General features: G+C 37.4%; 1 protein-coding gene across 1 annotated transcript in view; it reads left to right on the top strand.

Moving 5' to 3' along the window:
* Positions 1–3,963: 3,963 nt before the first annotated feature.
* KCND2 (potassium voltage-gated channel subfamily D member 2) overlaps positions 3,964–24,427 on the top strand; it is a 481,739-nt gene continuing 461,275 nt past the window's right edge. The window contains exon 1 of the mRNA XM_042977411.1: positions 3,964–5,078. Within this exon, the coding sequence (XP_042833345.1) occupies positions 3,964–5,078 (1,115 nt within the window). The remainder of the gene's footprint in view (positions 5,079–24,427) is intronic.

The raw sequence follows: 24,427 nt of genomic DNA on the forward strand, positions 1-24,427 counted from the left end.
AGTGGAAGTTGGATGCTTACCCAAATGAGCCACCCAGGCGCCCAAGATGTGTTTATCTTCTTTTTTTTTTTTTAATGTTTTTATTTTTGAGAGAGAGAGAGACAGAGCACGAGTGGGGGAGGAGCAGAGAGAGATAGGCAGACACAGAATCCAAAACAGGCTCCAGTCTCTGAGCTGTCAGCACAGAGCCCAACGCGGGGCTCGAACTCACAGACCGCGAGATCATGACCTGAGCTGAAGCTGGACCGCTCAACCCGACTGAGCCACCCAGGCGCCCCATGTGTTTATCTTCTAAGGCCACATTCTTTCTACTGTATCAAGAAGCTTGTGGAGAGTGGGGGAGAGTAGATCTCAAAGTCTTCTTAAAAATTGTAGATATTAGGGGCACCTGGGTGGCTCAGTTTGTTAAGTTTCTCTTAATCTCTGCTTGGATCTTGGTCTCCAGGTCATGAGCTGAAGCCCTGGCTTTGGCTCCATGCTGGGCATGAAAACTACGTTTAAAAAAAAAAAAAAGAAGTTGCAGGTTTTATATTCTTACTTATTAAGGGCTTTTTGTAAAGTTATACATCTATGTTTATATTTGTAAGTGTTCACTTTCCTGCTGGGAAGTTTTAAAGGCTCTGTTTAGTTCACCTGCCCCATCTCTATGGGAGGTCATGCCAGTTTGGCATCAATTGAATATTCGTGGCTCTTCATTCTCTAGAGACACCTGTCATGCTTGTACCTTATTGTCAGGATTAGAACGGGGTTAATTTTCTTATAGTAATTGTTAAGTAGTGCCCTCCTTTTTATTTTCCAGTTAACATTTTTTTCAGGTATGCAGGCTATACAGATTTGTTAACAAGCATCTTTCACTGCAACTAATACAAACAGATAAACAGCAGGTGTTTTCAGTTCTGTGTTTCCAAACTTTCATGGTGCGTTGGCTCTGATTTCATTAACTACTAACATGGGATTCCCTAAACCTCTATACCAGTAAATAAGTAAACAAAAATACCTTTCCATCTCTACAAAAAACAAACAAACAAACAAACAAACAAAACCCCCTGCACATTAGAAGGTTTGTTTTTCTCCTTCTCTGGTAAGTTTCTGTATCCTCTATTTCTTGTTAATATCTTTTCTTTGAGGTATTCCATTTCAGATTTTTAAGGTTAACACATCATCCCTAAGAACTCTAAGTCTTTAAAGTCAATTCAAGACTATACATCACAGTCCTCTTACTTTACAAACTAGGAACAAAGCAAGCCTTGAAAATGTAACTTTTAGGTAAAAATTAGACTTCTCCCCTAATCAGTATAGATAAAACCTCACTATTTCTAAGGGCCTTTATTTAATCACTGTTATTCAGTAATCTAAGTTTAATTTTCAAAGGTATTTCAACAGGGGACTCTCCACATCTTCCCATAGCCATGGAAATGCAGACTCAAACCTCAGTAGTATATCTCATATAAATACTAAAAAAGGTGGATGGAGAGTGGGGGATTGAGGATGTTTTTGTGAACTGCTCTTCTGCTGGGTCACTTCATTTTGATCCTTTACCTTTACAAAGCATCTGAACCTTAGGTGTAGATTTAACTTCTCTCCATTCTCGCCATCTAGTGGTTTTAAGTGGTATAGGTTTGGTTTTAAGAAATATTCCTAATGACGCGGGGTGGGGGGGGGGGGCGGAGTACACGAAAAACAAAACGGTTGGCCGCGACAATTTCCTAGTCTCTCACCCCATCATTTAGCCATCACACGGACACCTTTAACTGCTTTAACCATTTTTGAGATGCGCAGAGATGCGCAGAGAGAAGGAAGGGGACGCACACTCACAGAGCCTCACGCCCCTTGACGCTGACATTTAGAAAAGGATTCTAAATCCTTCCTGTCATTCTCAAAGGACGGGAAAAGGAGTTGTGGCAAGACCTAGAGCGAGGAGACTGTCTGACTTTTCAGCAAGTTGGACAGATGACATATTAGCTCCTGCAACGTTCACATCTGGTTTGAACAAATAAAAAGAGAAAGAAAGAGGGAAAAACACTTAAAAAATTCCGCCGCGGGGCTCTGCAGGTCTTGCTACCCAGTAGCCCCCAGAAGACAACCAATTCCTGCGCGTTCCGCTCCGCTCACCCTCCTTCCCACCTTCTCTCTCTCTCTCTCTCTCTCTCTCTCTCTCTCTCTCTTTTTTTTTCCTTTTTTTCCCACGCTCGCCGTGAACCGAGTCCCAGGGAGGCAGAAGCAAGGCACCGGTCCCCTTCCTCCTCTCCTCAACCAAACCACCGCAGCCGAGCGCGTGAAGCTTCCCTTTGTTCATCCAGGCTGCTCTCCTCCCCGGCAGATCCACCTGGATGCTCTCCCTCGGTGACATTTTGCGCCGGGGCTGGTGGGTGGCTGGGGTGGAGCGAGAGGAGCCGGAGGGGGCGGGGGCGGAGAAAGGTCAAGCCGAGGGAAAGGCAGGAGACGCCTTTCATAACCTGCGTGGCGGGGCGTGCGCGCGGTTATTTATTTATTTTCTCCTTATTTATTGATCGCACGAGCAGAGCGGCGCGGGGAGCCGGGGGAGATGCAGGACCACCCACTGGCGGGGAAGCAGCCAGCCGCCCTCCCGCGCCCCCGCGCTGCCGAGCGCCTCCTGCCTCTGCGCTCCGGCGATTGCCCTCGCCGGCCCCGGCCCCGGCCCCGGCTCCGGCTCCGGCCCCGCTGCGCCGCCGCCGCCGCCGCCGCCCGCCCGGCCGCCCCGCAGCCCCTCAGCCTCGCAGCCCCGCACCGCCCCGCTCGGGCCCCGGCGACCGCGGCGGCGCAGTAAGTTGGCAGGAGCGAGTCCCCTCCGTTCTCGCCTCCCCCGCACCTTTTGAACTTGTTGCTGCTGCTCGGCTCGCCTGCGCCTGGCTTTTGGAAGGTGAAAAGGAGGAGGGAAGCACAGAGGAATGGGGGAAGGGGAAGAAGAGCTCGCTTGAGCTTTATTTATGCCCTCTGGGCGCATCGGATTCGGCTGCTCGGGAGCTGCTTTCTCGGCTTTTCCCTTTCCGGGTGCACGGCGAGGAGAAAGTCTCTATGCAACTCAGCCCCGGCGCGCACTTTGCCAGGTATGTACCGCGAGCGAGGCGCGTTCTGCGCGGAGGCAGGTGCTGCTGCTGCTGCTGCTGCTGCTGCCGCCGCGGCGGCGGCGGCTGCTGCCAGCTCCCGGCTTCTGTGACTGTCACACTGCACCTGGGCTGAACTTGAAAAGAGAGTGAAGGGGCCATTGGGCGAACGCTTTTGGCAGATACAAGGGGTGCTTGCAGACGAGGGGGAGGCGGATCTGTCTTCACGCCCCCCACCGTGCCCACCGCCACAGCACCTCCATCTCTGCAAATACGGCCCGAGGAGTGGAGGCGGCCACCGGACTCCCAAAGAGATATGGGGCAGCGGCTGTGACCGCATCTCGGAAGCTACAACAACAGGTCGCCTTTCTGAGACTCCTTTGGCGGGAAGGGCCACTTGGAAAGGGGAGGTTTGGAAGAGCTGCAAGGGAAGGTGGTAGGGTTCTCGAATTCATCAGAAGAACACCACTGAATGACTGTCCCTCGTTTTCTCTGTCCTACACGACGCGTACTGGCCCTACATTATCCGGACTGTGTCAGGGGAGAAATCAGACACCTGTCTGAAGAAATTGCTGCGCCTAAAGTCACCTGTGTACTTATTCGTGCCAGGAGTGGCCTGGCCCAGCTGCTGGAAGAGATCTGGTGAGGTTCTGCTGGGTGTGATTGTAAGGACGTTGTATATATACACACATTTTTTCTTTTTACAAATCCCTGCGTTGGAGGGAAACTTACCTTTCCGAGAACTGTGACTTCACCAGGAGCCCCGCCTTGGAGTAAGAGTGATACCTCCAGACCGCAGCTCTCAGTATTGGGTTCGACGGCCGGAAGCGAGTGAGTGTGGCGACTGTGACCCGCTGTAGAAGCCTGATCGCCCTTCGTGCCTCGGCTTCGAGGAACCATGGCGGCGGGTGTGGCCGCGTGGCTGCCCTTTGCTAGGGCAGCAGCCATTGGCTGGATGCCCGTGGCCTCGGGGCCCATGCCGGCTCCCCCAAGGCAGGAGAGAAAAAGGACCCAAGATGCCCTGATTGTGCTCAATGTGAGTGGCACTCGTTTCCAGACGTGGCAGGACACCCTGGAACGCTACCCGGACACTCTGCTGGGCAGTTCGGAGAGGGACTTTTTCTACCACCCGGAAACTCAGCAGTACTTTTTTGACCGTGACCCAGACATCTTCCGCCATATCTTGAATTTCTACCGCACCGGGAAGCTGCACTACCCTCGCCACGAGTGCATCTCTGCGTATGATGAGGAACTGGCCTTCTTTGGCCTCATCCCAGAGATTATCGGGGACTGCTGTTACGAGGAGTACAAGGATCGCAGGCGGGAGAACGCGGAGCGTCTGCAGGACGACGCCGATACCGACAACACGGGAGAGAGCGCGCTGCCCACCATGACCGCCCGGCAGAGGGTGTGGCGGGCGTTTGAGAACCCCCACACCAGCACGATGGCCCTGGTGTTCTACTACGTGACAGGCTTCTTCATTGCCGTCTCAGTCATCGCTAACGTGGTAGAGACAGTGCCCTGCGGCTCCAGTCCCGGGCACATTAAAGAACTGCCTTGTGGGGAGCGGTATGCGGTGGCCTTCTTTTGCTTGGATACAGCCTGCGTCATGATCTTCACAGTTGAGTACTTGCTTCGCCTGGCCGCGGCACCCAGTCGTTACCGTTTTGTGCGTAGTGTCATGAGCATCATCGACGTGGTGGCCATCCTGCCTTACTACATTGGGCTGGTGATGACAGACAATGAGGATGTCAGCGGAGCCTTTGTCACGCTCCGGGTCTTCCGGGTCTTCCGGATCTTTAAGTTTTCCCGCCACTCTCAAGGCCTGCGCATCCTGGGGTACACTCTGAAGAGCTGTGCCTCAGAATTGGGCTTCTTGCTCTTCTCGCTCACCATGGCTATCATCATTTTTGCTACAGTCATGTTCTACGCAGAGAAGGGGTCTTCGGCCAGCAAGTTCACCAGCATCCCTGCTGCCTTCTGGTACACCATCGTCACCATGACAACACTAGGGTAGGTGCCGTCAAGGGAAATGGGGTGGAGGTTGGATATCTGTGAGGTGACCGTGGACCCAATAAGGTTCTACAGTTCAGAGGAAATGCTTTTTTCTCTTTTCTAAGTGGGTTTAGGAAAGCATTATCCAAGTGGCTCTGAGTAACTCCTTATCCACGAAATGGGTATGATACAGAGATTGAAGTCATTTAGGGATTTGCTGGCCGGTGTTGAGTATGGATGCCTGAAGGTGACAAACACACAAAGAAATTTTAGAATTCCTGAATATAGGGAAGGATAATATTATATATATATCAATACATAAAGATATGACAGTGAAAAACACAAAATTGGTGCCCAGTAAAGGTATGAATATGCATAATATGTATTGAAGTGCCTAGAGAGAGTTCCAGTGTATTCAAATGAAAAGTTTTCATGTATATTTGAAGTATTATTTTCATGTAAATAGATACTTGTGGCATGCATTTTCCTCCTAAGAACCATAATTCTTATTTTACAACATTATAAAACACAGATTATACGTATCATTACCCAAGGATTTTGTAATATGTATATACATATTCATATACATGCATTTTCATTTTGGATGATAGGTTATGCGGTTTTAGAATATCAGGGCTGAAACTGATCAACCCTACAAAATGAAGTAGAATGATATTTGCAACATATCTTACACTATAAGTTCATAGTTTTAGAAAAAAGTCAGTAACTATCACTCACACAGTTTTTAGAAACTACAGATCCCATCAGGCAATGGGCCTATGACCATTAAATATACTTAGAAGGTAGAACACTATCTGGTGAGATTGATGGTCATCAGGGGCTGATCGTATTATAGAATTTTGTGCATTGTAATTTCCTTCTAGAATTCTTCTGTGTGTTCTTTTATTTGGGGATAATGGTGTTTTGCAACCCAATGGGCATATTCCAAATTAATGTGTTTTTTTTTTTTTAATAAATATGAAGCTAGAATTAAGGTTTCTTTAGATGGTACAAAAAAGGAAAAGTATGAAATGATTAATGTTAATCAAGCTGCAGAAAAGTAGCAGAATTTACATATTATAGGATCTAATAAAATAAAATGGTTAGTGTCTTTTACTTTTATGAGTTCTTAGGTAAGCCAAGTAGTGAGTGATGTTAGTGCCCTTTCTTCAGCTTTTCTTTGCTGCTTTTCTTGCATAGTTAATCAGTTCAATAAGGCTTTGGTAATGGCTGTAGGAAAAAAGTTATTCCCAAGGCTGCTTTTTTAAGTTTTGTGTCTGGCTAATCTAATTGTCTTCTTTAAATGACCATGTGGTTAAAGTCAACTTAATTTTATTAGCCATATTGTGTTCAGCAGAAAGTCTCATGTTGTCATATGGCCAGCTAATGGAATATCGTATATGTGAAGAATTTCTGGTGAAGTTAATTAAGAATTTATACTAAGCTAAAATACCATAGTATGATTTTGATTTTGTCTCACGTATTTTTTAAGACCTACTGGTGCACTAGAAAAATGAATCAGTGAAAATCCATATCCTACTGCTTCTATGTGCTTTTTATCGTGTTGGTAGTTTTGTGACAAATTTTGAAGGTGATAACAGAATACCTTAGCAGTGAAGGTGCTTATTTCTTATCAAAGAGAATTATATATATGTGTGTGGTTTGGGGGCTTATTGTCTTTTTATCATTTGAAATCTTTGTTAAGGACAATTGGATAGTGCAAATCACTATCAGGACGTCAAATCAGAAATGTGTATGAATAAAAAGAGAATTCTGTTTTAAGAGGAAATAAAAGAAACATTAAAAGGTTACATATATATATATATATATATATATATATACACACACACATATATATATACATGTATATGCATTTACATATAAAACTTGGTGTCTATGGTAGTGTTTTTCATGAAGAATCAGTGAATCATTTTAATACCATATACTGTCTATATGGTTGAATATCGGTATTATTATAATGAATATTGATGAGATGCTAATTTCATCTGGCTATAAGTTCTAGACATGAGAAGTTACTATTATTTTAAAATTTGTTTCCTGAAATGACTTTTTTTTGAAGTTTATTTTTATTAAATTCAGGGAAAAAAAGAGGAAGTTTTAACCATTAATGACATTTTCTTTATTATATAAACAAAATACTTATAAGCATATTTTTGAAATCATTTAAGAAACTGAATCATAATGCCTGAGTCAAATCTATGACATGGATTTATTAGTTCATATGTTCTGTATGTAAGTAGATTAGAAGAATTAATTATATATACTTTCTCAAAACTTGGAAACAAAATGGAAGTTACTTTTAAGACGTAAGTTTCACTGAAGTTGAAAATTTTAATTTTCAAGAAATTAAGTTAATTAATGATCCTGATGAAATATAGCAGTCATACTTTTAAGATGTAGAAATGTGGATGCAATCAAAATACAATCCATGTATTGAAAAATGTATATGAACATTTAAGAAAGTATATGCTTTATGATATAGAAAGTTTCTTAGAAAGATGTCTTCAGTTTCCTCATCAAAACATATTTATAATGTATTTTATTTTCCTGGAGAAATAGATTTTGTTTTAAATCCTGCCTGTTTGGTGTCTTTGGTTGCACTGTGATTCAACAGCTTTATTTAAGAACAGAAAATATTCAGCAAAAGCCATTGTCTGAATTTATTTTTTCACTCTAGTTTTATACTTACAGGCTGAAGTGTTAGGTATAAACTTTCTGGAAAATATGCAATAGTCTGAGTTAAGATCAAGCTGTGTCTGATAGATGACCAAGAATTTCCCCGTACATTTTCTGAACTCTTTTTACTTGGCTGTTATTTTTGATGGAGCTAATATTCATCAATTAATGATAATAGAAGTGAAAACGGAATCCTAAACAGTGGTTATCGAAAACCTAGCTCATATAAACATTATCTACATGAGAAGTAAAGGCAAGACCTTTGTAATTTAGGACTGACAGAATTATCTACTTCTCGGGTCCTTTGAAACAATTTCAGTTCGGTTTTGGGCTGAAGAAATGAGTGGGTCTGTCTTACAACTGTTGTGTGTTCATCGAATCATTCATTCTTATGCTCCCTGAAATCTCAAATATATCACTATACCATAACTTAACCATGCTTTTATATAACCAATTATTTGCTGCTAAAATTAATGCTTTGAAGTGTAATTTTAAGCCTACCCATTTCCTATTAAAGTAAGAAACCTTAAAAGCACAATTTAAAAAAATCAGTGACAGAAAGAGTATCAGAAAGAATTTTTAGAAAAGTGTTTAGATTGAGTGGTCAAGTGTATCTGTTTTTTCACTTCATCTTTTCCTTCGGAGCATATTCATAGGCCTTCACTGGCCCTCAGTGCCCTTTTACTCCCCCCACCTCCCTCCTTTCCATAATGTAAACTCTAATTGCTGCCTTAAACAGCCTTGGGAGAAAAAGAACCTGGAACTCCTCTTTTGTCCTAATGACCCTTGGCAGATAGCATGCAGTAGTGGTGTTTCTTCCAGGTGGTAGTACTCAAATGGTACCAAGTTTAGGAATTTTTCAAATGTTTATCAGTGATCAAAAAAGATTTTGTAAAAACAATATTTAACAAGGTCCAGCATCAGTTTACCATTTATCGTACCTCAGGTTTGTGACTTGTGAGTTAGAAGTGGTACCAGGTGGCACATTAAATAATCTGAGGAGCTTGTATGGTAGCAACACCTGCATTTTTGGTCACGATCACTAACCACTTAGACCCTTGTTTTTAAACAGATTGTGGGGCACCTGGGTGGCTCAGTCAGTTAAACGTGTGACTTGATTTTAGCTCAGGGTATGATCTCAGCGAGATCCAGCCCCGCGTTGGGGGAGGCTGCTTGGGATTCTCTTTCTCCCTCTCTCCTCCTGCCCTCCCCCTGCGTGTGCACGCGTTCTCTCGCTCGCTCTCTCTCAAATAATAAATACATTTAATAAAAAAAAAACAAACATTGTATTACTCATGACATAAAACTTAAGAACTTGAGAAATTTCTTATTTCTTAATTTCTGTGGTCCACCACTTCTTTAATTTTAAAACAAAGTTGCTTTTATCAAAGTTTTCACTTGGGAAAGAAAGCTACTACATGGCATTTCTGTAAAGTTTTTGTTTAACATGCAGCTTTATGATTTTAACTACAGAAATTATATTCTGATTTCTGAACCAATCTGGGAAAACAAGAAGGGTGCTGTCATCAGAGACAAATATGGTAGAATTACATCTGTGCTCCCAGAAAACTTAGTGTAGTTGTCCATTTATAACTCTAAAAAAACTAGCACTATAATATTTCAATTTTAATAGGTTTACTAAATTGCTGTTTTGTGAAACAAAGAAGCAAAATAGTTTTTTTCACTGCAGTTTTCCTAACACTGTGTCAGTATCTGTGTATCCTCTTTTTGGAGTGGCATGATTGGAGAGGGATTATATATAGAAATATGCCACATATGTTATACTTTATGTGCATACAAATGTGTTATATATGTCAAATACAATATATAAATATATTAAAGTATTACATTTTATATATCATATAATATAGAACATATACCTTACATAACACATATATGTTGTTAAGTATACATGATTAAAAAGAAGGGGCTTTTAAATATTTTCCTGCTAGCCATCACTATCCTGACTACATAGCTTTGGGGAATGTTGGGAGTATATCTTGCAGAATCATTTAAATAAATAGAAACTTTTCATTTACGCAGTTATTACTAAAAATGGGTAGAATTATTTTCCCCTGCACCAGCTTCTGCCCAAAATATTGCTAGCATGTTAATCAAATACATCTTTACAAGGTGGGAAGTACCAAATATTTCTCTTTCAGATGAAAGAGCCATACTATGAGTAACATCCATTTTTATTTTAGCATACCATGATATATATTTTTATTAAATTCTTTATAGAGTGTGTTAATTGTTGGGAGTTGAAAATGAACTTTTAAAGAAATGTAGACATGTAATATGTATTCTTCTTTTAGCATTAAGGTAACCAAACTTTAACTATCTTTATTTTGTTTTAGTCATCATTTAAATATAGACAGTATTTGACATGACATACAGATGTATCTTTTAAACGTGTGTATTTACCTAGCATTTTTCCTTTTCTTTTTTACAAGTATTTACTTGGTTGCCAAACAGAGGTATGTCAGGAAGAGATAATATGTGTTCTATCAGCACAGCATAACTAGAGTGGGATTGTGTTCTAATTTTCAGTGGGTCTGTTATGATACGGATACTTTTTATCCTTTCAGGATTTCCCTTTAGACTACAGATTAGCTTGGTCTTATTTTATTTGTAGAGTTACTTCATTTAATTCTGATGTCATGTCCCAATACTCATCTTTGAAAATGAGTTAATGAACTTCAAATGTCTTATTACCTAATTTCTAAACTTCTGGTGGAAAGAAACTTAGCTGTTACTCATTTACAGTCCATCATTTTCTACATGTAAGACTTTTGGGGGCTTACTGATAGTTACACAATTAGCAGCAGCATTTTTGTTATTTCATTTTTCACTCTTTTTTTTTTTTTTCCTCTCAAGACCATAAAACATTATCTAGGAATATGTAATAATAGCTATCTGGAGATTACTGCTGATACTACAGAGTAAGAAAAGGAATAAACTTTCTCTCTATTTCTCTGCTAGTTCTGCTCTCTGTGACTCACAGTACATTTCTCAGCATCACTGTTAGTCCTGCATTTATTTACATAGTACTGGGTTTTAGCATGATGGTGCCCAGTTGACATAACAAAACCATGTGTTCCTGTTCAGTGAACTCTTAGGCTATTTGGAAGCAAACTATATGGTGGTAAGTATTTTACCTGGCCTAATAAAGAAGAAAATAAATCAATTATTTTGCTTGAATTACCTAAAAAGAGTTGGCCTGCAAGTTGTTAAAACTATACAATTTAACTTCTATTTCATTGAAAGAGCAGGAATGGTAAAAAGAATATTCACTGAGAAGGAAGTATTATTTATCCTTCAGAGCTATAATAATGATTTTACTCCCTCCCCCCCATTCTCCATATGTCTTATACTGTTTTCTGATTACGTGTGTGTGTGTGTGTGTGTGTGTGTGTGTGTGTGTGTGTATCACCATTGTTCTACCACTGGCTTCAGCAGCTAGTTTTGGCAATGTGGGATATAGTGTGGTATTGAAAAGAAACCCAGTACTGCAATAGCATCTCCACATTTCTGTGCACACTGACACTGCTTCTTGCTTCAGTAGATTCCATCGGAATTTTTACCCTTTAGTTTTCTCCTTTGAGAACCAGTCTTTACAGTGATTTTCTCCATGAAGCCTTCTCGACCTCCCATGCTTATACCATCTATAGTTGGAATTACATTTGACATTAGTAATGTTATTTTATATATGTTACAGTTCTACTTCTTGCCTTCCTAACCAGATTGAAAGGCTTTTAGTATGGGGCCATACCTTTTGGGGACTTATTACCTATTAGTGCAGTGTCTAAATGTAGAAAAATCTACATTAAGGCTTTGCAAAATCATGGTGTGAGGTGATACCTGCACACCATGGAGAGCTCCTTCGTTTTGGAACAGTGCCATCTTGACATCAGCCATCATCTACTAATGTAATCTTTCGCTTTGTTCAATGTTAGGGAAAACTGGAATTTATTATTTGAACATTTTGTCTTTGTACTACAATCTGCCTTTTTTATTTTTCTTTTTGGACTTGGGAGGGCTATGAGACTCTTCCACTCTTTGATCTGTAACTGATTTTCTTCAAAAGTTAGAATTAATGGCTGTCGATGGTTATTTCCTTAATCAGTGTGCTTTCTGGTGAAGGCTGGTAAATTGAAAATCCTCTGGGAAGCATATGGAGATATCTTATAATGCAAATGAATCAGTACAGAAATGTACTTACTGCCTTCTCTTTCAACCTCAGTTCCCCCAGTAAACATGAGCTGGCCCTTTTTTTTCTTTATCTAAGCCCACTCATCAATGCATAAAATGGAAATGTTTAAAAATAGTGAAGTGTTATTTATAAATGACATACACAATACACGATAAATGTAGTCTATCAGAGAGAAGTTCCTATTTGAAGCGGTTAAAAGGCAGGTATGTAAAATGTACACATATATGTGGATCCACATTCTGGCATGGTGGGCTGCATTTTGCATTGGGAATTTTGACATGTCTGTTATGTAAAGAAGATCTGAATTATAAAAAGTGTGGGGAGAATAGGCAGTGAATTATCAGAAGTCACTAATGAGAAAAAATAACATTGAAAGAGTAGGATGACTGTTGAAATAATGTCAAATAGAATGGGAAGGTTTTGTTCTAAAAAGTGAAAGGTCTTGTCTTTTTGCTCTCATGTGGGCATGATTCTGCCATCTTCCTCATTCCCTTTGCTTTTAAGAATAACAATAATAGTGCTTTTGGAAACCCAAAGTTTTACCAGTAGCATATCTCTCAGGAAATCAAAATATGACTCATAGAGTTGGTTTCAATTTAATAGACTTTTGTTGATCACTTACTACTTGTCACTGGCCACAGCAGTAAACATAACTGCCAATTTCCTAACCTTAAGAATTGTGTTTTCTAGTGACAAAGGCAGAAAGAAAACCACACCAAGTACTGGTGGGTGCTACAAATAAAATAAGCATGGGGTAAGAAATGTATTGTTCTGGATAAGAGACAAAGACCTTTGTAAAGGGAATATTTGAGACACAGACCTTTGTAAAGGGAATGGCTAACTGGAAGGATGGAGTGAGTTCTGTGAATATCTGGATAAAGAGCTTTTGGTGAAGAGAGGCAATAAGTAAAAAGACCTCAAGGAGGGAGGAGACTTGTTGTATTCCACCTAAGGCCACGGTAATTAAAACAAAGGGAAGGAGGGGCTTGGTAGCAAAGGCTGTCTGAAAAGTAGTAGGGACAAGATAGCTCAGGACATTGTAGACCATAGTAAAGACTTCTGGTTTTATTCAAGACATAATGGGGACACATTAGAGAACTATGAGCATGGTAAAGATAGGATATGATTTTTGTATTAAAATGTGCACAAGCTCCGAAACATTTAACATTTTTTTAAGTGGTCATTTTAACATTAATTTCTTCACATGTATAAATCCTCATCCTTAGTTAGACTCATTATACTTACCTTAAGTTAAAATTTATATCCAGTTACTCATGAGATTTTCCAGAAAAAATGCAGTATTTTATAAGAATGCATGATTAAAGTATTCCCAACAGACAAAAATAAAACTAGTTCAAATGAGAAAATGAATTCCACACTTGAGCTGAAAGGACAAAAGTGTTTCTCAATAGATGTGGAGCTATCTAGGAAGTGACTAGGGATTATTATTTATTTTGAATATAGATTTTCCGGCTTACAGTTATCAGTTCTAATGTTAATTTTCAAGAATATCATATCTGCATTGATACTACAAGAATATTTCCATTTCTTTTTTTCTCACTTTGCGGTAGGTACATGTGTCCATGTTCAGGGGTTTTGTTGTGAGTTTGAAAGAAAAAATAGTTTACATGTCTTAAAAATTGCCAGAGGATATGTATTTTTAAGCCCAAATCAAATTGGAACCATGCATGTAGCAGATGTGTATACGTAATGAAACTTAATAGAGTTTCAGTGCTTTGGTAAGAATCACCATGCTGGAGATAAAGCATAATCATGGAGAGAACTTGGGTTTGGAAGAACAAGAGTTGGATTGCCAACATAAAAATTAAAAAAAAAAAAGTGTGTTTCCTAGACAAGCAACTTATGGAAATAGTACCTGACTCTAAGGGCACTCAACATGCCATCTCACTGTGGCATTCTGCTTCCATTAAAACATCTGTCCTACACATCATTCTGCATCCCGACCAGTACTTCTATCTGGAGACTTGACTTCGGAGGGTTGTAAGCTGGGATTCATGAGGGTCATAACAAAGGAAAAAGTACTGGTATTCCCTGTTCTTTGCACGTGAAGTTGATAATGACAATTACATTGTCAAACTACTAGACTTTTTTTTTTTTTTTTTTGAATGGGGAGCTAGTTTGTTTTCATCTCATTGTGGAAGTTGGAACTATTATAACCCTACACCATTCTAATACATTTTGGAAAAGGGAAATCCTTATGCATATTGTTTTAGATCACACTGTGGAACTTTTGTTTCCAATTCTTCTCAAATGTGGTGTTTGGGAATGAAAAGCAAACACATGTATTTGTATTCTTCTTAACTTAGATCAACTTAGTAATTCACATTGGACACTACTGGATCAGAAAAGAATGTATCTTATGGATTTCACTAATACTTGATTTTTTGTTTCAGTCTAAAGGTATTAAAATCATGGAATTTTGATTTGCAAGAATCTTTAGAAATCATCTTGTGGAAACTTATCAATTTATGCTTGGAAAATGCTAGGAAACAAAATCACAGAGCTAGTTAGTGGAAAAACAAAGCTTGATTTCTGGGGGATCTTTTGAAGTCTAATGCTCTTTAGAGCACAATTCACTGGAAGTCTTTTTTTCTCCATATTTCTTTCTTTATTGTATAACCTATTTTCATCATTAAACAAAATAAAGTAGTAAAACTAGTGCACATACACGTATATATGACTAGGTCGTAGTCCTCCATATATATATATATATATATATATATATATATATATCCCCATTAGACAATAAGTTATATAAAGTTATATATATATATATATATATCCCCATTAGACAATAAATTATATACATAAAACTTATTGTCTAATGGAGACTTTGAGCTAGTAATGCAGATTAATAAATTCATACAATCTTATCCTGTCATTTTTCCCTAGGTCATCTGCTACTTATTAAATCTTGTTCAAACTAAAGAGAATTACTTATTAAATTGAAGTTTCAACTCTGAATTTTATTTTATTATTTATTTATTTAAAATGTTTATTTGTTTGTTTTGAAAGAGAGAGAGGACACACAAGTCAGGGAGGGGCAGAGAGACAAAGCGAAAGAGAATCCCAAGCAGGCTCCATGCTGTCAGTGCAGGGCTTGATGTGGGGTTCGAACTAAGGAGCCATGAGTTCATGATCCGAACCCAGATCGAGAGTCAGACACAACCAACGGAGCCACCTAGGCACCCCTCAACTCTGAGTTTTAGACAATTATCTAAAGCTATGATTTGTTAATTTTATTATCAGCGGTGTTGAAAGCAGGGTGTGAAATCAGTGTCAAATCATTTGTCTGAAAAGTTGCAATTCAAATTTTGGAATATCAGATGTGTTCCTAATTTGATCCCAAAAGATCATGTTATGTTTTCTTCATTAAATGAAAAGACATGTTAAGGTTCAAATGAAAGAATATCTTAAAATATTTTTCATTTAAACACCATAATAAAGAATATATTTTGAGGAGATTGTCTCAAGCTTGCTTCAATAATACATTTCCAATTTGAAAAACATATAAAATGTCATTTTTATATACATTTATATGTCATTTTTATATCCCTGGAATTACTATAGGGAAAACAATTCCTTCTTTAATTCCTTTGAATTTTTGAACAAGTTAATATTCTGAAAAAATTAGGTAATAAGCAGATACCTCCAGTACTTTAGGAGAAATCTTCAAGATGAAGCCTAATTGATAAATCATAAGAAAATACCTTACATTTCAATAGAGTGTATTTAAAAGAGCTAAGCCTTTGATACTGTGAGCTTAAAGAGGTAAACCAAGTTGCTTTTGTTTAATTCCACATACATAGAATTTAATTAATTATTATCCTTTTTCATAATACACTTCTATCATTGATTCATTCATAGTCCTCTATCATTTTATTTAATACATTTTAGTAATGTAATATGGACAAGTGAACTTATCCCCAAACTACAATATCATTGGTATTGACTTACAGTGGTTGCTAACCATTAGCACCTCTTTTTCCGTTGTGTCCCGCTGTCTTTCTCTGCTGGAGATAACCATCATCCTGTATCCTATATTTATCATTCTTAAAATGATACTTTTAATTGGGAGATTTGGGGCACCTGGGTGGCTCAGTCGGTTAAACGTCTGACTTCAGCTCAGGTCACGATCTCGCGGTCTGTGAGTTCGAGCCCCGCGTCGGGCTCTGGGCTGATGGCTCAGAGCCTGGAGCCTGCTTCCGATTCTGTGTCTCCCTCTCTCTCTGCCCCTCCCCCGTTCATGCTCTGTCTCTCTCTGTCTCAAAAATAAATAAAACGTTAAAAAAAATTTAATTGGGAGATTTTGTTAACCTTATGAAAGTATATCATGGTGTACACAGCCTTTTGGGTTCTTTCATGTAATACATCATCAAGGTTTCTATGCATTGTAATTTATTTTTTGGCTGCTACATAATATCTCATTCCATTATGTGATTATTCTACAGTTTATTCAGCCACTCTCTTGATGATGACTTTCAAGTTGGTTCTAGATTTTTTTGAAGAGTGCTTATATGCAAATTGTTGGCATGTGCAAATGTCTCTCTTGCATATATAACCTGGAATGAAATTGGTGGGTCATAGGTGTGAATGTTCCACTTTGGAGATATAGCCAGTTTTCCCAAAGTTGCTTCCATTAGCTGAAAATAAATACAGAGAATTTCAAAAAAGATTTCTATGAGGCAGTGGGATGTAATGGGAAGAGGAAGTGCATATGGTTAGATATAAGTCACTGTGAAGAAATTAAGAATGGTTTTTATATTGGCACTATTTTTACCTTGATCTCTTTGAAATGAGAAGGTAATATAATTGTAGCAATCCTAACTTGTACTGTATTTAACTCCATGGTTTGTACTTGGATTTTTCTTTTTCTTTCAACCCAAAAAGAGTTACTTTGGTCAACACTGCATTTATAGTTTCACAAGGTGAAACAATTTGGTTAACTTCAACTTTGTGTTTGAACTCAAGGCCAATATTATGAAAACATCAGACCTGAAAATATCTTGCAAAGCTTGGTTTACTCTTTCATCTGAAATTAAGAATGAGGATTGAAATTGATATTCAGTTGGTTTTCTGACACTTTATAGCATCTTATAAAATGTTACATATAACTTTCTACAAGTGTGTACAATCAAGAAACTATTCACATCTCTCCATTGATATTGTCTAATTTATCACAATATTACTGCAGTTAGAAAATATTGTGCTAATTTCAAGGCATCTCATAGACATTTAGAAGGAGATACATTACTGTGAAACAGGATGTATGAATAAATGTCAAGAGGAAATTACCTCCATTTCAGGAAATTCTTAATTATGGAAATTAAAATGAGTATTATTTCCAGTTCTTCATGGATGACCTTGCATTTTTTTGTTTGCGATAGAAGGCAAGTGTTTTGAAAATGCATAGATAACTTACAGTGTATATATGTTGATCCATTTATTTTTAAAAATATAGTATTTGTGCTTTTGGCTTTAAAAATTACATGAAGTTGATATAAAATGTCAGAAGATAATAGTAAATATTCTCATAAAAAAGAAAAGAATGTAATTTACAAAATGGCTATAAACTCTTTTCTATGGAAAAAGGCACTTTATTCAGGATTGGCATGGTTTTAGAGCAGTAAAAACTAAAGTGCCTATTGATTTCACAGAGAACTTTATTATTTTCATGTGAAGGGCCCAAATACCTTCATACTCACCTAAATGAAAAGTAAGATTATTTTATTTCAAAATTAAACAGAGTTGGTTTTTAGTCAGGTAGCAAATTTTAGCAATGTGTTCTGAAATATACTAATTGAAGCCAAACATTGAATAAACTAAAAAGTCACTTCACATAAATCACATTATTTTACTTCTGTCTCTTCATTATTTTCCACAATTCGACAGTGTCCAGTTACTGGATCTATATTTGTTATTTTAAATATTACTAAAAAATGTGTTAATGTATAATATATACTCAGATATACTTTTTTTTCAGATATACTTTTTAAAGGCACAAACATACGTGATTACAAAATGTATGAATATGTAAATAAATATTACATACACGTACATAAGTTGATACACACATACTCTTTCCTTTTATTTTTCTGGGAGGACACAAAATGAATTATTGGTGATAATACTTTTATGAAGTGGGGGAACAATTTTATACTTCATTTTGTAACTTTTTGTATTTTTTTTCTTTCCAATAGCCTGCAGAACTTCTGTTGGAAAAAGACTCTCTGGTGACATTTGAGGCCTTTCCCTTCATATATTTTCTATATAAAAATCTTACCAGATGTTACTTAAAATTAGGTCTCTTCTCCTACAATAACCCTTTTGATGATTCACGCAAGAAGGTCTTAAATATAGATGGTAATATATTAGAAATGGCCTGGATTTAAATACAAGCTCCATGATATTGGTTAAATTACTTAAATTCTGTTTACTTGAGATTCCCTATTTTTAAAAATAGATTAGCAATACCTATCTCATAGGACGTCAATGGAAATTAAATGTAAATATGCAAACTTCTTAGAACAGTACCTTCTACATAGGTTCTATATGAAGGATTACTATTACATTGTTATTATTAAATACATGATATTAATAATATTAAATGTAGTACTTTTTTTTTCTTTTTGCATAAGACAAAGTAGTAAGGGAGTAGGAAGAAACTTTGGGAGGTGATGGATATGTCTGTGGCCTTGATGGTGGTGATAGTTTCATGGGTGTATAATTATCCCCAAACTCCTCAAATTGTAGACATTAGGTATGTACAGCTTGGAAGGAAGGAAGGAAAGAAGGAAGGAAGAGAGGGAGGAAACTAAGAATAGAAGGGAAAAAAGTTCCTAGTGGATCACTCAATGGACAATTAGGCAGGAGAAGATTTTTGAAAATGAAGAGATACTGATTGAACATACACCTTAAGTGAAGAGGTATTTCCTATTTAGAAACTGGAATTCTGAGTCATCCTATAAAACTTTTTGTTGCTGTTGAAAATTCAATAGTTAATGAGTTTGGGTTACCAAATGATAAAAATTTTACATCTCTGGCAAACTTGTTTTAAAATTATATGCTTAATCATTCCTTTATTATTTTTTTATATCTGCCAATATTCAGAGAGGGTATGCAACAATTTACTGTCAAATGAACCAAAAGATTAAATAAGTGCCAAGTATTAAAGATGAAGCGGAAATGATGGGGAAAAATAATTATGTTAAATAAAGCATTAGTGAGCATAAAATCAGCTCTGAATTTCCTGGCAGCCAAAGAAAAGAGGGAAAGTGTAGCATGTTTCACAGCTCTGTTTATCCAAGAAAAGAAAGTATCTTACTTTCTGATGAGGTTTTTTGTTTTTGTTTTTATTTTTTTAGAAGAGGTAGAGTCTAAGATAATCCAGTCATGTGGATCCTTGTAAGCTGGTTATTTACCAACCTAGTGAACAGTGTCTGCACCAATATTTTCACAAAATATTTAGAACTATTTTTGATTTGGCCTTTTTATGAAAAGTACATAATATTGTAAGGAGATAAAGGCATTTCCATAGGAAATATAAATGACATGATCAAAATGTATATAAATTCCACATAACAAGATTCATATGTAGAGTTCAGCAAATTTTGAGTGATGTTTCTTACTGTGGACCAAAGGCCACCAGAATTAGGATCAACTCAGTCACTTATTAAAAATGCATATTCTTCGCATTCACCTAAAACAAATCATCTCTGGAGATGGGAACCATGACAACTGCATTTTTGCTTCTCACATCAAATTTTAAGAACCACTGATCTGGAAGAATGTATCTTGAGCCTATCTCTACTGTTATCATCCTGGAATATTACTGACGTTGAGTTAGAATTTTCAAATAAGGTAAAAAAACAAACCATGTAAAATAATGTTCCAGACAAAGTAGCTAAAGTGATGGTTTTCTGTATTACTTAATAGACATATATAGAGAGAAACATAGATAGAAATTCAATAATCTTCAATATAGGTGATAAACTATTTTTTGCAAAAGCCCTGTTCTATTTTGTGCTAAGAAGTAAGGTTTCATGGATAATAACCATTAGTACTAGTATTCTGGAGAACAACTGGAATAAAGAAGACACTGCTTCCTTTGGGGAATTTAAAGTTGTAACCTTTTAAAGTTATTGATTTCTTAACTGGCAGGGATGAGTGGAGGCCCAAGTTAACTGACCAATTGATCATAATGAAAGTAAAGTATGTGGTGTCTTGGATCAGAGACTCAGAAGAAGGGAAGAGCTTATGAGGAACAAAACAACACCATTCATAAAGATAATCTAAATCTCATGAGATGAGAATTTTCTTCAGTTAAGTTCTTTTTTCTCCCTTTTTTTTCTCTTTTGCCTTATATATAACCATAAAGTTGATTTGCAAGGATTTTCTTTCCAAAGAGGATAATTTTTAATCACATGCTAAAAATTTCAACCTGGAGGGTCTAAAGATAGAAAATAGGGGCACCTGAGTGGCTTAGTGGGCTAAGCATCCAGCCCTTGATCATGATCTCAAAGTTGGTGAGTTCAAGCCCTGCTTGGCATTCCCACCCTGCCCCCATCCCCACCTGTGCATATTCTCTCTCTCTTTCTCACAGAATATATAAATAAACATTTTTAAAAAAGATAGAAATCAAATTACTGGTGGATTCTTAGATCATAATGGAGCATAGAGGGAGGTTTTATGTAAAAACCTACTGAATGGCTGATTTGATGTTGAGCTTTTTAATTGACTCTTCATGATGTTAGCCTGACCAAAACTACTTTCTGTTATTTCCTGATAGATCTAGGAAAGTATGCAATAAGCCTTTTCTCACACAACCTAGGTGCAGAGAGAACTACCTTGTGAAAGGCTGATTGAAGATTAATATGGCCAGGAATTGAAATTCACTTTTTGCCTTGGAGGATGCCATCTGATTAGCTATGGTTACAGGATTTCTGGTCATCATCATTCGTAAAAAGAAGAAAACTAGAGTCAAAAGTTGTAATTCAGTTATAAAGTTCTGATAAATATAATGTCATGCAAATTCAGATGTTGCTTAGTATTAAGGTAAGAAGGTCTGAGATGACATTTTGAAATTTTGGTTTGCAGTGAGATAATTTAGATGATGCATGTTTATCCCAAATCAGATAAATAGGAGGGAAAGTCTTACAATCCTTCTGTAATGCCTCTTCCTGAACAGAATATTCATGGAGACGGAGAGGGAAATGGAGAAAGATGTGTAAGGAGATAATCTGTTACAATGGAGCAAGGAAGGGGGCCCGTACTCTGTGGTAGACACCATATGTTTAGACACAAACAGTATTATTTTTCATACCATGCATCAACTGTCTCCCTTGCTTTACCACATTTTGATTCCTACTGGCAAGAGATAAATGAAAATATGCTAAATAATTACCCAATAAAATGGAAGACATGACACCAAAATTGGACTACTCTAGTAAAAACATGTTTAAGTTCAAACAGCTAGAAGTAACTTTTAAAAATCAGGCAAACCCTTTTAGCTAAAATAAAAAGCTAGAGCCAAACATAATAGAACATGTTCTGAGAAACAAGTGTGAATTTTGATATATGAAGTTCTTCTGGGAGAATATCAGAAAAGATTCAGCAGAAAATTAATGTCCCTGATCAGGTATCCCAGTAAAACAACTTTATGCTTCTACCAAAGATTTGAGCCTTGAGCCACAAAATAAATAAGTTCTCTTATCTTCCTGCAGAAAAGATCAGTGGATTGGCCGACAGCACTAGCTGTCCCTTCCCTGCACCTCAGGCCAGACTTAAACATCAGCCAAATGCCACACATACCATGCTTGCAAGTTGTGACCTGCTAGTGGAATCTGGAATAATGGAAACAAATGCTTTGTTTTGTTTTCACTTTCAATCCAAGATACATTTTAGTTGGATCTATAATTCCCGTTCATCTGTATTTTAGTTAAGAGGAATTGGTTTTACTGAAGAGCTAGGCATAGCTTGCATCGCATTTCTGTTTATTTATAGTATCTCTAGGAGCCAAATAAGGAAAAAAAGAAATCCATGGATCTATAATGCTCTACCTGTAGACTTGTGTTTAAAGTGCCTCAATATGCCTGCTGACAAAAGTTCTCTTCGAAGAAGGTCAGACTTGAGCTGAATTCTCCCCCACAGGTTTATAACAATATCTAGAACATTGCTTTGTAGATCACAGATGCTGAATAAAGATTTATTTTATTTTTTTTTCTTTTTACTGTAGAGTTAAAGGTCCAATTCATCTTGGGAACTTACATCATTCATAATACAGTTGACCGTTGAAGCCCATGTGGGGTTTAGGGGTGCCGATGCCCCCCTCATGCACAGTTGAATATCTGCATATAACTTTTGACTCCTCTAAAACTTAACTACTACTAATAGCCTACTGTTGACTGAAAGCCTTACCAGTAACTTGAGCAGTCTATGAACACATGGACAGTCCGTGAACACATATTTTGTATGTTGTATGTATTATATACTATATTCTTATAATAAAGTAAGCTAGAGAAAAGAAAATGTTTTTAAGAAAATCATAAGGAAGAAAAAATGCATTTAAGATACTCTACTGTTTTTATCAAAGAAAATCCATGTGTAAGTGGACCTTCAAAGTTCAAAGCCATGTTGTTCAAGAGTCACCTGTACTTTCTAGCTACTTCTCTCTCAATTACACATCCTTGGACACAACAGTATCTGCATACAGAAGTAAAATTTCCACAAGTGCAAAGTCTTCAGCTCAAACATACATTTAAAAAAAATGATATGTGAAATAAACTATTAGAGTTTTGATACTTTTTTATTTTTTATTCATAGACACTTTTCAAAATATGCTAATTGGTTCCTCTATAAAACTGTTTTCCAAATCCTTATTCATTTTCCTTAACCATTAAAAGAAACCCCTAAATTTCTGTGCTGTTTCTTTCACCTCTATGCTGTTGGCTCATAGCTATACATATCTACCCTGGGCCATGCTTCTGAGCTTCAGACAATAATTTCCTGATTTATGCCGTCAGGAAATATTATGCCCTTAGTTTTTATGGACAATCAGCATAAGTAATGGCCATATAGAGAATATTTCTAAATCTAATGCAAAACCATTAGACATAGAGTATTGTCTAGCTGGCACATTACTCACTATCCCATATTATTAAGAACTATGAAAATATAAATATTAGAAGTTTTTCTTATATGCTAACTCTGTTAGAATTTGGATGTTTCCTGTGCGACTGATGAGAAAAATTCTCAGGCATGTCCAGGGTCACCAGTAATGGGTGCCATGACCAATTAGTGATGACAGTCATAGTAGGGGATAGAGGAGAGTTTCCTTACCTGACATAAGCAAAGTCTCAGTGGCAAAAAAAAATTAAGGGCATATTCTGGGCACAGTGTGTAGATTACTTTGGCACTAAAATGTCTGTTGAATGTTGACCGAACAAAAATTGGGGTCACTTGTCACTTTTTAAATCTTAATAAAGTCTGCTATGAGTGGATTTGAAAGTAATCATTATAACATAAATAATGATCTCTGCACTTAACAATTATATTTGTACTCGTATTTGTGCTTTCACCTTACTAATGTGTTTTTACTTTCATAAGTGATCAATAATTATCCATGGAATGCATGAAGTAATAAATTACAAATGTCTTTCTGAGCACATAAAAATTTGATTCATATTTATGAAATGGGAGAAATAATTTTAGCAGGAGGATGGAGAAGAGATTGACTTAGATGACATTTGAATCTTGTTTTATGGTCTTAACACTTGAGACCCCCAAATAATCTGTGACATGACAGATTTACCTACTTTACCTCACTATAATAAGGTTCTCTGTAACTATCTCTCACCGTCACCTTAAGATTGGTATTTAGTAATAATCTATGAAATTGATGTACATTAGGTGTTGCACACAGTCTAACATACCAGAACACTGTTGTTTAACAGAAACAAATGTGATGCCCAGAAACACAGAAAAACAAATGCACAGTCATATACAAACCTAGCAAGTAAACACAGAATCCAGATTTCATTTAACTCAACTTATTGACTGTTCCTATGTGCCAGAAAATATACTTGGCACTATGAAGAAACGATATAAGTATGAGAGAGTATGTTCTGTGCAAAGCTGGGATTTTAAATCCTGGCTCTTCTCACTGGCTGACTCTGCAGAGCCTGGAGGCAGTTTAAAAATATATTTGTGTTTGTATGATATAAAATGTGTGAGGAACTTTTTAATGCTCTGAAATGAGCGATCGTTTGCCTGAGTTGGAAGGAACAAAAGTCAGCCATCAATTCTTGTAGTGAAGTTAGAGTCCATGGAGCATATGAAATTGCCAGGATATTTGAACATGGTTTTTGTCCTTTCAGTACCTCCTTTCCTCCTTTTAGGCCCATCCTAGTAAATAGGAAAAAATGGCTAGGATGCATGT

This window comes from Panthera tigris, chromosome A2 (genome assembly GCF_018350195.1).
Source record: "Panthera tigris isolate Pti1 chromosome A2, P.tigris_Pti1_mat1.1, whole genome shotgun sequence".
NCBI lineage: Eukaryota > Metazoa > Chordata > Mammalia > Carnivora > Felidae > Panthera > Panthera tigris.